The 17,601-nt window shown below is 41.2% G+C and overlaps 1 protein-coding gene and 1 long non-coding RNA gene across 2 annotated transcripts in view; one reads left to right on the plus strand and one right to left on the minus strand.

Moving 5' to 3' along the window:
- LOC133529553 (dedicator of cytokinesis protein 1) overlaps positions 1 to 17,601 on the plus strand; it is a 143,424-nt gene that overhangs the window by 90,680 nt on the left and 35,143 nt on the right. The window contains exons 19-26 of the mRNA XM_061867300.1: positions 4,383 to 4,487; positions 5,486 to 5,656; positions 5,765 to 5,982; positions 6,842 to 7,080; positions 8,165 to 8,317; positions 14,917 to 15,124; positions 15,964 to 16,062; positions 16,747 to 16,900. Of these exons, the coding sequence (XP_061723284.1) occupies positions 4,383 to 4,487; positions 5,486 to 5,656; positions 5,765 to 5,982; positions 6,842 to 7,080; positions 8,165 to 8,317; positions 14,917 to 15,124; positions 15,964 to 16,062; positions 16,747 to 16,900 (1,347 nt within the window). The remainder of the gene's footprint in view (positions 1 to 4,382; positions 4,488 to 5,485; positions 5,657 to 5,764; positions 5,983 to 6,841; positions 7,081 to 8,164; positions 8,318 to 14,916; positions 15,125 to 15,963; positions 16,063 to 16,746; positions 16,901 to 17,601) is intronic.
- Positions 11,754 to 12,874, minus strand: LOC133529556 (uncharacterized). Its single transcript, XR_009801159.1, has 3 exons — positions 12,708 to 12,874; positions 12,002 to 12,128; positions 11,754 to 11,882 (listed from the first exon to the last, which is right to left on the minus strand). It is a non-coding gene; the product is annotated as an uncharacterized LOC133529556 (long non-coding RNA).

Consider the following 17,601-nt stretch of genomic DNA (forward strand, 5'->3'; position numbering starts at 1 on the left):
AAAACTAATTATTGAAGGGAAGATTGAAGGGAAACGAGGACGTGGGAGAAGGAGAATATCATGGACAAGGAACATGAGAGACTGGTTGGACGTGGGCAGTACAGAGAAACTAATTCGCATGACTTCAGATAGAATGGCATATAGACATAAGGTCGCCAACCTCCGGGATGGAGAAGGCACTTAAAGAAGAAGACCCGGGTACGTTCTTAAACTACGTCCAAAAGAGAGGTATGGGCATTGTGAATGTCATCTCGCTTTGTGTGGTAGGGCACAGCCAGTGGATGTCATTCCAGTTCTAGAGCAGAACCCAACTGGGGAAATACCTCCACCTTACAGAAAACAGCAGCGAAATAACACTAGACCCTACTCATAGTGTTGTGTTCCTGCCGGTGAGTAAGGTTGCCAGAGCCCAACGAGGGGGGGGCGGGTTTAGGGTCGGCAACGCGCATGTAACTTCTCTGGAGTTGCAGGCGTACATAGGCTACGGAGACTGCTTACCATCACGCGGGCCGTATGCTTGTTTGCCACCGACGTAGTATATAAAAAAAGAAAAGAAGAAGAAGATATCGTCCGGCGAACTGGTAATCAGTGGGCGCCTTTACTCACTTATAATAGTGGTTTAGCATGCTATTTATAACGAACGTTAGGGGTTACTTGCATTTGGACTAACGTAGTTTCACTCGATCGGCCGTCATTGGTTTTATGACATTGCCAGTGTCCGATGCCATTTAGGTACTAAGCTAATTACGAGTATACGATTTAACTCACGTACTTTAATGTACTCGCGCGACATGTTTTGGAATTCGGAGAGCTTAGGACTATTTTTACGCAGCGCTGTTGATGATGATGATGTAATCCTGTTATCCTTCATTAGGGACATGGACTCGCAGAAGATTTTTCCATTTCTTGCGATCCTGTGCGGCTACTTAAAGCTGAAGCCTCCTCAACTGATCGCCTCCATGTGGTACGAGGCCGCCCCGACCGTCTATTGCCACTGGAGACCAGTTTGGACAGGTGGCAGCGCAGCGCTTTTAGTGCTTTAAATGGAAACCTAGACTCTCCGAAACATGTCGCGCGAGTGATTGAAAATACGCGTGTTAAACCGCTAGCTTAGTGTAAGGCCTGAGGGGGCGCTCGAAGCGGAGCGTTCGGCGGGGCGTGCAGCGTGGCGTTGGGATCACAAGTAATTCGAGCAGCGTGCACTGAGGCCGCTCCTATACGTTTGCATTTGTTTAACATGGTCGCCGCACGCCCCGCCCCGCTGCACGCCCAACTCGAGCGCCCACTCAGGCCTTACACTTAGATTTAGTATGACTCACGACATTTAAATCCGATGCCAAATGACAAGTTGGTGATTTTGTGTGGTACAAGTCATCTGGACACCTAGCATAGAAATTTTGTTGACGATATGAAATGCAATTAACCGCCTATGATGTAAGACTATTGTGTTTGTGTGTGTGTGTGTGTAGTGTGTCCGTCTTCGTTATTAACACCTCAAAAATCCAAGTCGCACCCGCATCATGAGACTTGCACACAAAAAACTCTTAACTTCAAAAAATACAAAAATAAAATTAATACCAACACAAATCTTCACACCATTATCTGGATCTATTTGTTAATATTATATGTACACTAACAATTATATGTATGTGTGTGTCCACGTGTGTGCATGTTGTGTGGTCACCTGTGTGTGTTCTTCGAGTGTTTCAAGTAGACCAGTTTTTTGGGTTAAGCACCTTTCTCTTTCGCACAGAAGTTGTGAGAAAAAGACTGTTTTATGTTATGTAGTCTTAGTAAACGTTGTTTAAAATCACAGTGTGTAAACCTTAGCATTCACGGGTTCTTGTAATATAATTAAATTACTAAAGTTGAAAAAAAAAAAAAACATTTTTGTACAACAGAAGATACTCTTCAAATACTTACTTTATTTACATTACAGATAAAATCTAAATTGTTGTTACATAAATTATTATTCTTTGCATATTTCAAATTTATTTCGAAAATTCATCACATAAAGATAGTCAGAAGCTTAAGAATTTAATAAAGTATAAAGGAACTCCAATTACAAGGGAAGTACAGTCGCCATCAGATATATCAGAGCGGCCAAGGAACTCACAAATATCTAAACACGCCCTTATTGTCCAGGCGTTAGAGTGTGTGTTCAGATATTTTTGAGTACCTTGCCCGCTCCGATATATCTCATGGCGACTGTACAAGGGAAGGAAGGTGTGTTTTAAAGGGTTAGATAGATGTGTGTCCTGGTCTATGTTTCACAAACTAATCATTAATTAATCATTACCAAGATATCACTTAAACTTTGACATCACTTCTATACATATTACATATATCTCAAACATCACTTCACTTTCGTATTCCTTCTACCACATGTTTGGAACTTTATTCTAATAAAATGAATACGTATGTTTATTTATTTCTCGTATTATAAGTATTTTTAAGTTTGTCGTAAATTCAACTAGTCTAGTTTTACAAATTTAATTTTAACAATGCATTAAATAACATTAATAAAACAAATAATTGGCACCTCACTGACACATGCAATTTTTTTTCCTATCAGCAGATTTATCGACTTATAGGATCAAGGAGGGAACAGTGGCTCGGTAGAAAATATCCGGGCACAGTGGCTCATTCAACCTAATCGGAACACGAAAGAGGCGATATTTGGGCGACTGTACAGTTAAAATTTAATGTCCCATAGTTTTTTATGGCGTTCCCATTATACTTGGACAACTCAATAATTGTCGTATTGTATCAGGTGAAGTACTTTAATATTATTGTGATGTAACATATGTAATATATACGATGTGGTTGTACTTAATAAATAAAATAAGCCTGAGCCACTGTTCGAGCTGAGCCACTGTTTCCGCCTTGACCCTACTTATACAAACGCAACCTTCAACTAATAGGTAATATTTTTTTTAATAAAAAAAGTAATGTTTTATGGTTTCATACTCGAAGGGAATAAAACGTGATAATGATATATAACAATAAACAAAATAAAGCATGTTACAGTGACGTTCCTGTCTAGATTTAACACCTCAAGTTAAAATTTGTCATAAGTATACAAATTACAAGTTGAATTTACTAATATATAATATATTTTAAAACCCTATATTTAAATAATAACAAAACGTAACAATGCAATGATTTTTGATATTGGTGTTTAAAAAAATAAAACATTTTAACATGAGCCTTCGATGTCGCTCACTAAAATTGTGTGCAAATTCTTGATGTCGCATGTTTCACGTATGACAGAAACTGTCAAACGTGAATGTCACTGGTCATTTTATATTTGAATTTAATTGCTGACATGGCAAATAATTGAAAAAAATATTTTGAAGGATAAAGTGACCAGACTGCATAAAATTTGGTGTACGCTTGTACAGGATACCCGATACGAAATGAGAATCAAAGTTAAAATTAGTACGATCCTCTCCTCTTCATATCGTCATTTAAAACACCGACTAATTGTGTTACCTTCAATCCAACCTCCCTACCACAGTATAAGGAAGGTGTCTTTTTAGACCTAGCAGTCCAACTTTGAACATTTTATAATCCTCGTTCGAAATTCAAAATCTCGGGCGCATTTTCTCACCGGTGACGGTCCACCCGGGGGCGCCCCACCGCAAACATGCTTCAACCTGCTTTAACCCTTGGAGTGGTAGGCCGTCGACTCCCGACCGATTATGTCATTTCAATTTCAAATTTGATTCATTGAAATAAAATCAAAATTCCAATAACTCAAAACCGACACATGCCACTTGAAGAGCTAAATCTGTCGCGTCGTCACTCGTTTTTACCCAAAATCCGCTCTTTTTTTGTTCGAAGTTGGACTACACGGTGTAAATCGGTGTACACTATCCCTACCCCACTTTTATCCTTAGTTTGGATACCAAATCTCAAGTTATTGACGTTGGATTTTCTTTAGCTGAATGTCACGCTGATGCGATTCTACGTTCCTTCTGGAATGGACGGAATAAAGATAAACCGCTGGCGCTACTCTTGAGTTACGAGTATACCCTTTTACGGCCAAGATCCTGAATTCTAGGCTCATCGCCAATGTATAGTACTAAAATTCTGTACAAGAAAGAAATACAAAAAGATGATGTTGGCATAGACATTGTAGAGTCGAGTGACTCGACTGAGGCCGCAAGAAGGCGAGGGTGGCATGCCTCTCAATCGCTATTTATCTAATTATATATATTCTTTCTCTCACAATTTAAATGCAATTGCAATTTTGGAATGAGCACATACTTCCTCTCCACTCTTCCCAGTCGAATCAGCGTGGTATTCTGAACACACGGGGAACCTTTGTGTCATATTTCGTATCGGGTATCGTTGCACCAAGCTATCGGGTGTGACAGTTGGACCGCGAGGCGGCGCACAAGTCTCGCTCCGTGGACAAGGCGGCCCGGCTGCTCGGCGCGGACTCGTCCAGGCTCCACGACCCTACGCAGCATCAGCAAATCGTATGTATTAATTTAGAGGCCATTGGTGGATCTTATGTATTTACAATAAGGTTTAAGAATGGTTAGTCAATTGTGACCACTATACATTAAAAATGGCAGAAACTGAAAGAAGTGGTAGCCGTTTAAAGGGTTGCTAGGGGCGCCTCTCTAAGGCGCATATAGTGTAAATATTCGCTGTCGTCGGGTGTAGTCTCGGTAGCTCAGCTGGCAGAGCATGGGCTAGTGATCCAGTGTGGTGAGTTCCCCGAGACAGTGAAGTTTTACACTTTTAATTTATTTCTAAGCTTAATAGCATCGTTTGCAGACGTTTCTGCTAAATACAAAATAATGTTTGTGCCCACTATGATATTTTTCAACGAAGACACGTGCATGCCTGTCTAGATCTTCGGAGTAAGGTTGATTTTTTTAATATTTTAGCACGTCTTGGATTGCAAAACTGACAAGGCGAGATTAAATCACTAAGTGGTATTGTTCACCACGAAATCGTCTCAAGCATACGACTGATTTTTTTGGGTTAAATACTTTGCCATTCCTTTTTTATTTTGTCTTGTCTGATCTCGTTACCCAATGAATCAATCACATTTGTACGCATATATTTTTGTACGCTTAAAGAAAAAGTTAAATTTTTAAGTTTTATAATCCTTGTTTCAGTTGCATAATATGTCCCTTGGTAGATTTTAAGTTACTAAGTTTTGTCGCGAAAAGATTAATTTCAAAGAGATTAGTTTTCTTGAGTTCTTAACTGTATCGGAAATAAAATTATTAACTCAATTGTTTGATGGAATGCAGCTCCTGAACGAAAAAGGTCAGTTTTAGTATAAATAAAAGAACACACCTACTCTACATTCTCACCAAATTAGTTAAGACTACATTGTACTTTTATTTTCTTTATTACAATACAAAACAACGACGGAATGGAATTTTCTCAACACACCGGTACAAATATTTTAATTGCACCTCTATTACAAGCTTAAAATAACTTTCCTAAACCACTCCAGGTGGAGCTATGCGTGGAAACACTAGGCGAACTAGTCACTCTGCTAGCCAGAGACGACGTAGGCCCCGTGGAGGCCGACAGAGGGGAGCTGGCGAAACTCCTGTTGCCCACCGTACTCCGAGTAGCTGCTAACATGATGAGGGATGAGAGGAACAACGATGATCCTTTACTGGTAAGTTTATTATGTATTCCATATGATTTCTAACATTAATTTACTGTTTAAAATAAAACCATCGCGTCTTTACTAGAACTTTATTATTAAAAGACTCATTGTTTTCAGCGTCGCATCGTCAGTATCCTGCTAGACATAGTCCGTCAAATGTCCGAAGAGCAATACGCGCTAGTCGTGAAAGCATTGGAGCAAGAAACGGGCGGCTCCGCTAGTCTAGTGGTCGACGCACTAGCGTTGCTGCAAGCGCTGCTGCAGCGGCCGGTGTTCCGCGCGCACTGGGCGGACATGCTGTATGTGCAGCATTACGTCATGCTGCACGCTCTGAGGTGAGTCTGAAGTTTTGGTAGGTTATATACCAATGTGATTTGAGTACAAATAGGGTAAATGTAAAGGTAGTTGAAAACGGTAAGACAATTAATTAGTACGAGTAATAATCTAGTCATATCAAACTAATTTTGCGCCGACTTTCCAATTACAAAGTGTCGAGTGTCACCAAAATCGACACATTTCTATAAAAATTATGACATTTATAATGTCAATTCCACACTTTGCAGTAACAAAGCGTATATATTTCACTAAAATCGTCAAATTTCAATACAAATATGACGATTATAGTGACACTTTTACACTTGTTTTTGTTTAAGTTGGCATAAATGGCTTAGGACCCTAGTATGAGTAGCAGAAGCTAAAAGTTTTGATGCAACCTTCAGAGAGCAGGCAAGCGAGAGACTAGAAAACATATGAGCCTAGAGATGACAAATGTCAGAGCAATACGCGCTAGTCGTGAAAGCATTGGAGCAAGAAACGGGCGGCCTAGTAGTTGATTTGAATAATTAATTTGGTATTAGTTTCGTTGAGAAGCAGCAATCTTATGAATCGATTGCTCTGTTGGACTGTTATATCGGCCCAAGGAAGCCGAGTTTAGTTTAACATAATTTTTAACGAATTACTTAATATCAATACCCCACCAATTTCAGACGAGAAATCACTCTCTGCAAACGTTGCTTTGATCTACGATTAGGATCGAACTAATATGCCAAGGCAATTTTTTTAACAAAAAATTAAGTGAGTTATAATAATTTTAATATGTTCAAGCGTCACGGTAGATATAAAATTAAACTTTTAAATTCATTTGAAAATTGATTTTATCTTTGTTCTGTACTTATTCATTTATTTTGCTTGCAGACTCATCTCTATAACGCTCTGCAACCGCCTCCAATCCATCGACGAGACCGACACAGAAGGCATCGCTGCCATCCACTCAATGTGCCGCTCGTGGTTCAACACTTGCGCTTCCCTAGCCTCCTCACAACCACTGCAGTTGGAGACGATGCGGGCTGCGAGGCGAGCGCGGGCTGCAGCGGTGTGCGGAGACGTCAGGAGGGCTGCTGCGGTACTACTGAGAGATCTGTGGTTTGCGTTGGGTAAGTCGACTCACACTAACCTGATCCATAGATGAGACCGACACAGAAGGCATCGCTGCCATCCACTCAATGTGCCGATGCAATTAGAAACGATACGGGCTGCAAGGCGAGCGCGGGCTTCAGCGGTGGGATATTATTCCAGCACTTTGTTGCTTGGTACTTGAAACTTCCGCGAAAAGATCGCCCCAAAGCAAGATTTGCTCTAACCCCACGGGATACTACTGTGAGATCTCTGGTTTGCGTTGGGCAAGTCGACTCACACTAATCTGATCCATAAACTAGAGCGACATTGAAGGCATCGTTGCAAACCACTCAATGAGCCGTTTTACGTTCAACACTTGCGCCTTCTTAGCTTCCTCACAACCACAGCTGTTAGAAATAATGCGAGGTGAAGCGGGGTGTGGAGACGTCAGGAGAGCAGCTGCTGCGGTACTACTGAGAGATCTCTGGTTTGCGTTAGTAAGTCTACTCACACTAACCTGATCCATAGATGAGACCGACACAGAAGGCATCGCAGCCATCCACTCAACGTGCTGTTCTTGGTTCAACACTTGCGCCTCCTTAGCTTCCTCACAACCACTGCAGTTAGAAATAATGCGAGGTGCAGCGGTGTGTGGAGACGTCAGGACAGCTGCTGATGAGATGAGAGATCTGTGGTTTGCGTTTGGTAAATGGTGGTCTGAGTTACTCAATTACTTTATAATCTTCACGGTCATATGTGGCGTTCCATGCTTAAATGGTCGCTATGCTCCCTTTCGACCGATAAGACATGGAACGCCACAAACATTCTGAACTTTTAGAAACAAATTAGATATGCAAGCTGGGGAAGGTATAAAAAATTGTGAAATTATTCCATGTAGAAATTTCGCAATTGCGGAAATTTTCCGCCGGCACATAGCATACGTGTGCTAACTGAACATTGAAGTGTTATATCTGACTTTTGTACCTTATTTACTGGGCAAAAAAGAAGAAATGTCTAAGCACTGATCAGTGCGTACGAATTTAAACCTATTGCATTAAACAATAGACTTAAATTCATGCCCTCTGATCAGTGCTTAGACAAACGAAGGGTTAATTTTCACAGGTGACCATAAGCGCGCCTTCATCCCATGCCTAGTGGGCCCGTTCCTCGAAGTCAGCTTCCTTTGCGACGAAGAGGTTCGGATCACTACCATCCCACTGTTCTTTGACATGATGCAGACAGAGTACAACCACAGTGTCAGCACTGGAGACAGCTGTAAGTACACAGAGACTAATTAATTTTCACAGGTGACAGGTTCATCCCGTGCTTGGTCGGTCCGTTCCTCGAGACCAGCTTCCTTTGTGACGAAGAAATCAGAAACACTACAATAGGGTTCTTTGAAATGATGTAGACAGAGAATAATCCCCGCTTCAGTACCGGGGATAGTCGTAAATACACTGGAGTACAATGAAACGGGTCACTTTTTGTTTCTAATTCCGCACAAACTGAACTTGCGAGATAGCGGAGCGGTTATGTATTTTGACAGACATAGACGTAGAATTTTTTTATTAGCTTAGAGTTATGTCATTATGTATGAGTGTATACACAATATGTATTATAATTTGGACAAAACAAATGCTAGTGTGGTGTTAAAGTGTTTAGATTAATGTTAGTTTAGTAATAAGATTCTGTGCTAGATGTCACTGTACTGGCCACAAACTGGTGTGTACAACGTATATACTTGCCCTAATTGTTCGCTAGAGGTCGCTGTCCCCACGGCAAACTGGCTAACGACATGTTATTATAAAATATACAAACATTATTATATTTTTCTTGATGTCCTAATTCCCTGCTAGATGTCGTTGTACCGACTACAAACTAGCGAACGACATTCTGTTAGTAATTATATATAACAAGATTGTGTTTTTTTTTATCATTGTCCTTTTTTTTTGGCAAATAAAATTGTGTTGAAAAATTGCATTTGCGTTTTCGTTGAATGTGAACAACACGGACGGAAGATAAACATGGTCCTACGAATCGGACAGTAGTGGCGCTAGTGGCAGTAAATTAAAGTCAGTGCGTGGAGCCATTCATCGCTTCGTTCCCATAGTAGCAGTGGATCGCTGTTCAGAGGGATACGACGGAGACGAGAACGAGTGCAGTGAAGCAGTGTGCAGTGGCGCCATCTAGTGGTGTCCAGGCTGAGTCACAGGCGGTGCGGCAAGGGCGCATCCGTCAGGAGAGGTCAACGAGGAAGGAGCTCCTACGTCACAAAGTGTTGTTTATGTTCAGTTGAGTGATGCAAAGTGAAAACCGTGAGTACTCTAAGATTGTCATTTTATGCAAAATTGAGCCTTAATTCAGTGAAGATTAAAACTTAGAAGAAAAAGAAGAGAGTCGAGCTAATTTCAACTTTAACAACTAGTGAATTTGGGACTTTAACTATTTCCTGATAATTTAATTTGAACTTAGAAAATTTACTAACTTTAATTTAAGGACTTAGAATAGTTACAGTGAAAACGGAGGTACGGGGAATCCATGCCCGATTTTTTACAGAGTCCTAAACACTTGTAAAATTTTGAGAAGTTGAATTGGACTTAGAATTATTTGTGTTTTTTGTATAATTTTAAACACTTGTAAATTTTGCGGAGTTGAATTGTACTTAGAACTTTGTGTATTATTAGGTATATCAGTTGTGTTTTGTTCACAAGTTGCCTGATAATTGCTATTTTTAAAATTTTAAAGTTAAGTTAAAGTTTGTGTTCACTATGGAATCATTAATTTCTTATCAGGAGGAAATCTCAGAGCGTATTTCTAAGGCAAAGGTTAACTTTAGAAAGTCACCAAAAGAACGTATTACACAAATTTATGTAGAGGGAAGATTGGAACTGTTAGAACAATTGTGGTCAGAATTTAGAGTTGGGCATAAAGAACTATCGCATACAACAGACAAAACGTTGTTAAGATCTCAAGACTACATTAAAAAGGATGTTTATAATACAACGGAAGAAATTTATATGGAATATAAGTGCGATCTAAAAGCTCTTTTGGTTAAACTTCAGCCAGCGACCACAAGTAAATCAAATGATTTTAGTGTTTTGAATAGTGACCAAAGTCATATTCGCCTACCAAAGATTAGTATACCAAGCTTCTCAGGCAAGTACACCGAGTGGATAACATTTAGAGATCTATTTGTATCCTTAATTCACAACAATAGAGCACTAGATAACGTCCAAAAGCTGCATTATCTTAAGGGGTACTTGACTGGGGAGGCAGAACAAATAATTAGGTATACACCGGTGACAGAGGCAAATTACACGATGTGCTGGAAGCTATTGGAAGAGCGATATAGTAATAAAAAGTATCTTTCATATAACATTTTGAAACGTTTATTAAACCAACGTACCGCTAATTCGGAGTCGGCTACCCATTTAAAGGAAATTTTGGATACGTCTTCTGATTGCTTGAGCGCCTTAACTAATTTAGGGATTGATGTATCTACTTGGGATATTATTGTTATATATTTATTATCATCAAAATTGGACCCAGAATCTCGAAAGCAGTGGGAATTAAGTGTCACGTCGAATGTAACCCCAAATGATTTGCCCACATTCACACAATTCAAAGATTTTTTGACTAGTAGGTATCGAGCTTTAGAGTTTCTTGAACCTGGAAGTAAAGGGAAAAACATGTATGTTAGGCCGTCAACTTCGAATGCGACCAGTTCAAAAACGTTTTATGCTAATGATTCTGTAAACGTAGTGTGTGAATTTTGTAGTGACAATCATAAATTATGTTTCTGTAAAAAATTCGCTGCAGAAGATTATGAAAAAAGACACGAATTTGTAGCAAACAATCGTATATGTTATAATTGTTTAGGGACCAATCATTCTGTACGGTTCTGCCAAAATACCATGAATTGTCGCATTTGTAACAAACGGCATCATTCACTCCTTCATCCGAAGGGGGGTTCAACCTCAACTGCTCATGTAAGGGACGTAGACCAAGCAGTTGCAGCGTCCTGTGAGGAAATTGTTGAGAAAAAGGCTGAGTCTGGTAGTGCATCTAACGATATTACGTCGCAATCACCACAAGTAACTCTATTCGCTAAAGGAAAGGTTAAGCGCCAAGTTCTCTTAGCTACGGCTTTGGTGAAAGCAGAGTCTAAGACAGGTCAATTTCAAATTTATAGAGCTTTCATAGATCAAGGGTCTGAATCCTCATTTATCACAGAGGCTACAGTACAAGGGTTAGGTCTAAAAAAGATTCCCATCAAGTCCACAATAACGATGCTAGAAGAAGCGTCGGTAACGACAAGTTACATGGTATTACTGAAACTCAAATCGTTGATAAATCCGGATTTCAATGTACAGTTAAAGGCATACGTGTTACCAAAAATCACAACGAATCTCCCTGCACGCAAGGTGGACGCGTCGGAATGGCCACATTTAGAGAATTTGGTTCTGGCTGACCCCGGTTACGGCACACCAAGTAAAGTTGATATTTTATTGGGAGCAGCGGTATATGCCCAGATACTGCAGGAGGGTGTAAAGAAGGGTCCTATTGGAACTCCAATAGCACAGTGTACTAGTTTAGGATGGATTTTGTCTGGAGGCTCAGCAGATCATAACGAAAGGAAAATTGTATTACATGCACAAGTGGATACGGACAACGAAATAATAAAACAGTTTTGGGAGATGGAATCAGAACCTTTATTAACCTCAAAAAAGATGTTGACGACCGAAGAGCAGCGATGTGAAGACATCTTTTCAGCAACGACTACACGGGACAACCTTGGCAGATATGTGGTTAAATTACCATTTCGTGATGAGAATCCAGCCTGTAAAGAAGGAAATTCAAGAGAAATTGCTATTAAGAGGTTAAAGTCACTGGAAAGGAAATTTGCTAAAGACAATAATTTAAAAGAGAAGTATACAGCAGTTGTGAAAGAATACTTACAGTTGGACCACATGATGTTAGTTCCTGCGGCTAGAGAAAGTGAAAAACAGTGCGTGTATTTACCCCACCACGCTGTCATCAGGGAGGACAAGTCAACTAGCAAGGTCCGGGTGGTCTTCGACGCGTCCTGCAAAAATGAGAAAGGTATATCCTTAAACGATAGTTTAATGATTGGACCTACGCTACAGCCGGAGTTGCGTCATCTCATTATGCAATGGAGAATACATCCCGTATGTCTGATTGCAGACATCGTGAAGATGTATCGCATGGTAAGAGTGACTGATCAGGACGCTGACTATCAACGCATTGTATGGAGAGATAATCAAACCGAAGAAATACAAGATTATAAGTTGCTAACAGTTACGTTTGGAACAGCGTCAGCACCATATCTTGCCGTTAAAGCACTTAATCAGGTCGCCATTGACCATGCGAGCGAGCATCCAATGGCAGCAAAGAGAGTTGCTGATAGTTTTTATATGGATGACTTAATGACAGGATGTGAAACCATAGAAGAGGGTATAGAACTTTATAAAGAAATGAAGGCTCTACTTAAGAAAGGAGGTTTTATTTTGCAAAAGTGGGCAAGTAATAAGGAAGATGTACAGAGAACTATAGATTTATATGAGAAGGTAGAAAGAGTGCTGGAAAGGGAAGAAAAGAATCTGGAATTAAAACAAGGTAATATAGTAAAGATTTTAGGACTTACCTGGAATAAAACGAAGGATGAGTTTCAGTACTCAGTCACGCTGCCTCCTGTATCTGCTCCTGTAACAAAAAGGAAGATTGTATCAGACGTCGCACGACTTTTCGATCCTTTGGGTTGGATCGCCCCATGTGTTATAAAAGCAAAAATATTTATACAGCGGTTATGGTTAGCTGGTACAGGATGGGACGAAGAACCAACAAGAGAAATATTACATGATTGGTATACTTACCGGGAGGAATTGAGTCAACTGTCCGGCTTTATCATTCCGCGATGGCTTAACACGCAAGCAGATGATGCCCGAGTGGAGTTGCATGGGTTTTCAGATGCTTCTAAACTCGCATTTGCTGCTGCAGTGTATCTTCGAGTTATCAGTGGATCGGGGGATATTACAGTTCAGCTGGTTGCAGCCAAAACCCGAGTTGCTCCAGTAAAACAAGTCAGCATACCGCGCTTAGAACTATGCGGTGCCGTTCTGCTAACTAAACTGTTAATGGAGGTCTCAAAGGTGTTAAATGTTTCGAAGTGCAACCTGAGAGCCTGGACGGATTCCACCGTCGTTCTTGCATGGCTAAATAAGCACCCCAGCCACTGGAAGACATTCGTGGCCAACAGAGTTTCCGAAATTCTGTGTCTGCTTGAGCCCTCTCAGTGGTCTCATGTTGCGACGAAGGAGAATCCAGCGGATTGTGCATCTCGTGGAATTCGTCCAGCAGAACTAATCGGTAATTCTTTATGGCAAAATGGTCCTCAGTTCTTACAACAAAAAGCTATTATATACACCAAGCCAACTGACAACGAAACACACCTGGAGGAAACTATTAAATCTCATCACACTCAGCATTTATTAGATGAATGTATACTTAGTAAGTATTCGTCACTTCAAAAACTGATAAGAGTAATAGCTTACTGCAGGAGATTTGTGAGATCAAGAACTAAGAAATCAGAGACATTGAGAGGGCAAAGTTATCATTTAAGCGCGTCCGAAATAAACGAAGCGTTAAGCACCTGCATTAAAATAGCTCAAAATAATGAATTTAAACCAGAAATTTCCGAAATAGAGAAACATGGTTGTATTAAAACTAAGACTTCGAAAATTTTGTCATTTACGCCATTCTTAGATGTCAAGGGAGTGCTTAGAGTGGGAGGCAGGTTAGCAAAATTGGATGAAGAAGAGAATATCAAACATCCAATTCTGCTGCCACATTCTTCACCCCTATCAAAATTATTAGTTGCCGATGCACATAGTAAAACTCTGCACGGGGGGGAGAGGCTAATGCTTAATTACCTACGGGCTGCATATTGCATCATGGGTGCAAAAAATCTAGTGAAAACCTACGTACATAAATGCATTACATGTGTAAGAAACAAGGCAAAGATACAAACCCAACTGATGGGTTCCTTACCACGAGTTAGAATTACCCCAGCTAGACCCTTTTACCGGAGCGGTGTAGATTATGCCGGACCTATTCAATTAAGGACATCCAAAGGCAGAGGTCACAAGGCTTATAAGGCATATATCTGTCTTTTTGTATGCATGGTAACCAAGGCCGTGCATATTGATGTTGTTAGTGACTTAACTTCTAGAGGATTCATCGAGACGTTCAAACGCTTCGTTGCGCGTCGTGGCTATTGTGCTGAACTCTATAGTGATAATGGCACGAATTTTGTGGGTGCCTCCAAAGAGTTAAGATACTTATTTCAGTCAGAACAATCAACCATGGTTCAAGAAATATCGAAAGCCTTGGCCACGCAAGGAACAACGTGGCATTTCATACCACCTCGAGCGCCTAACTTTGACTAAAATGAAAAGTAAAGTACATTAACTTACAAGATTGATAAGATATCGTATGTAAGATATATATGCGTGTAAATATATTCAATAAAAATAAATAAATAAAGACATAAGATGCATAAATATCATTTCAAATATGACAGCGTGGCTCTAGTATCAGGAGGTAGCGTGATTTGTATTGCCAAAAGTTGTTGTTTAATCCGCAATTTAAAACTACTTAGTGTATTTAAGTTTTTGAGGGGTGGGTATATTATTCCAGCATTTCGTTGCTAGGTAATTATTTTCAATCAAAAATCGAGCACATATCGATTTGCTGAAGTGGAACTGTCGATGACGATTATAAAAAGTTACTTCTTTATAAAATATTATTTTAAACGTAATAACTTAAAGATAATAATATTTTTCTGTTCTTTTCAGCGGAAAGCCCTTTAAAAGACTTAGAGAGCGAACTCATAGACAAAATCGACGTGCTAGTGGAACGCGGCAGCGGTGACGTGGCGTGGCGAGCGCGCTTCGTGTCGCTGTGCGGCGCGCTGTGCCGCGCGGCGCCGGGCGGGCTGCGCGCCGCCGCCGCCGCGCTGGTCGCCGCGGCGGCGCGGCAGCTGGACACGCTGCTGCAGTACAGGTACAGACTACACACTTACCGCATTATGAAGCATTTCGTGTCGCTGTGCGGCGCGGCGCCGGGCGGGCTGCGCGCCGCCGCCGCCGCGCTGGTCGCCGCGGCGGCGCGGCAGCTGGACACGCTGCTGCAGTACAGGTACAGACTACACACTTACCGCATTATGAAGCATTTCGTGTCGCTGTGCGGCGCGGCGCCGGGCGGGCTGCGCGCCGCCGCCGCCGCGCTGGTCGCCGCGGCGGCGCGGCAGCTGGACACGCTGCTGCAGTACAGGTACAGACTACACACTTACCGCATTATGAAGCGTTTCGTGTCGCTGTGCGGCGCGCTGTGCCGCGCGGCGCCGGGCGGGCTGCGCGGCGCCGGGCGGGCTGCGCGCCGCCGCCGCCGCGCTGGTCGCCGCGGCGGCGCGGCAGCTGGACACGCTGCTGCAGTACAGGTACAGACTACACACTTACCGCATTATGAAGCATTTCGTGTCGCTGTGCGGCGCGGCGCCGGGCGGGCTGCGCGCCGCCGCCGCCGCGCTGGTCGCCGCGGCGGCGCGGCAGCTGGACACGCTGCTGCAGTACAGGTACAGACTACACACTTACCGCATTATGAAGCATTTCGTGTCGCTGTGCGGCGCGGCGCCGGGCGGGCTGCGCGCCGCCGCCGCAGTCATTTATAAACAAAATGGGTTTATTTTCAGACATCTTATACGTCCATAGTATGGTTAGTACTTAAAACAAGCTTAAAAACTAAAATTAATCCTAAATTTTTTTACAAAAATAGAAAATTGTTATGAGTTAGTATTAACAATAACTAATGGCCCTGCATATTATGTCATTATTTCTTTGCAGAGCGGCGGCACTCAAGTCAGCGATATCACATAGAATGCTTCTCACAACCAAAGTACTGCATTTCTACGAACAAATCGAGAGGCCGCATATGTATATACGGTAAGTTTATGTGAATTAAAACATTTATTAGATATTAGAATAATAATTAAAAGAATTCAAGTCTTGGAGACCCTCTACATCTCTAAGGAAAATTTAATGTTTTTTTTTTTTAATATTTTATCTCTGACATTTAGATACTTATACACCTCTAAAGCATTTTAGTGTTTGTTAGTTTTCTTTTTTTATGATAGTTTTTTTTTTGTGTAATTTGACATTTAGAGACAGTATACATCTCTAATATAATAAAGTATATATTATTTCATCGATTCCATATTTGTAATTGTATTTTGTAAATGTTGATGTGCTTGTTTTTGTTTGTATGTAAATTCCATGTTGACGTGTAAAAGTGCCCTTGTGGACTATTTGCTGAATAAATGTTGAAGTTGAAGTTATTTTAGCTGGTAGACTTGACTTTTAAATGATGATTTTGAATGACAATTTTTTTATTACGTTCGTTTGGTTTTTATTGGTATTTCATAGAAAGTATTTTCCTCGCGTTGGTGTGGTGAAAATTTTACACTTTCACGTTCACTCGGAGGCAAAGTTTGTTTAACCCCCGTGCCTTTAAACCATATCATTATCAATATTAGCATTAGCACGAGTGGTTAAATAACAACTTTGCTCCCTAGTAAAAAAATAACTATTTATTTTTTAATGTGTTATATATTTCTTTATTCTTCCCAGCTACGTGCATAAACTATGCGATATGCATCGGTCATGTCACCAGTGGGCCGAAGCAGGTTTAACGCTAAGACTACATGCTAGACTGTTATCATGGTTGCCTGCTCCCATTGATCAACCAACACAACCACAAACCACTAGCGAACGAGATCTTAAGGTAATTTTAACCTAACCTATATAAAAAAAAAAAACTTTTTAATAATTATTCAACCTACTCGCCAAGTTTCACGAGAATCCGTTGAGAAATGCGATCTGTAGAGGACAACATTCGGAAATACGAAATATTTTTTGCCCAAATGAATCGGAGACCTTTGCTTTCGCTAGGTCAATTAAAGGAAGGACAAACCAACCAATGGGCGGTAATAAGTTTAGGTCTGGTCGGGTTCTTCGGCCTCGCCCGTTAACATAGTTCTGACCTCGACTCTGAGCTCTGCTTTGGCCATTGGCATCGTTTCATACGATGCCAAAGGCCAAGACCTCATCGGCCTTCTGGCCCTCTGCCGAGTTTCGTTTTGGCCTCCGTTTTTGAGGAGACTGCTATTGATTCATGCTCAAGCTCTGGTCTCCTGCAGTTTGGCCTCCGGACATTCAGCCCCTTTTGTTTAATGTGGCGTGGTCTTTAGCTTCGCTTTCTAACACAATTGCCCAATAGCCTCATGGGCCCTCTCGAGAACACATCCGGACGTTCAGCTCTTTTGTTTAATGCGGCGTGGTCTTTGGCTTCGCTTTCTAACACAATAGGCCAATAGCCTCATGGGCCCTCTCAAGAACACATCCGGCCGTTAACCCTTTTTGTTTAATGCAGCGTGGTCTTTGGCTGCGCTTTCTAACACAATAGGCCAATAGCCTCATGGGCCC

The sequence above is a fragment of the Cydia pomonella genome, chromosome 21, assembly GCF_033807575.1.
Source record: "Cydia pomonella isolate Wapato2018A chromosome 21, ilCydPomo1, whole genome shotgun sequence".
Classification (NCBI taxonomy): Eukaryota; Metazoa; Arthropoda; class Insecta; order Lepidoptera; family Tortricidae; genus Cydia; species Cydia pomonella.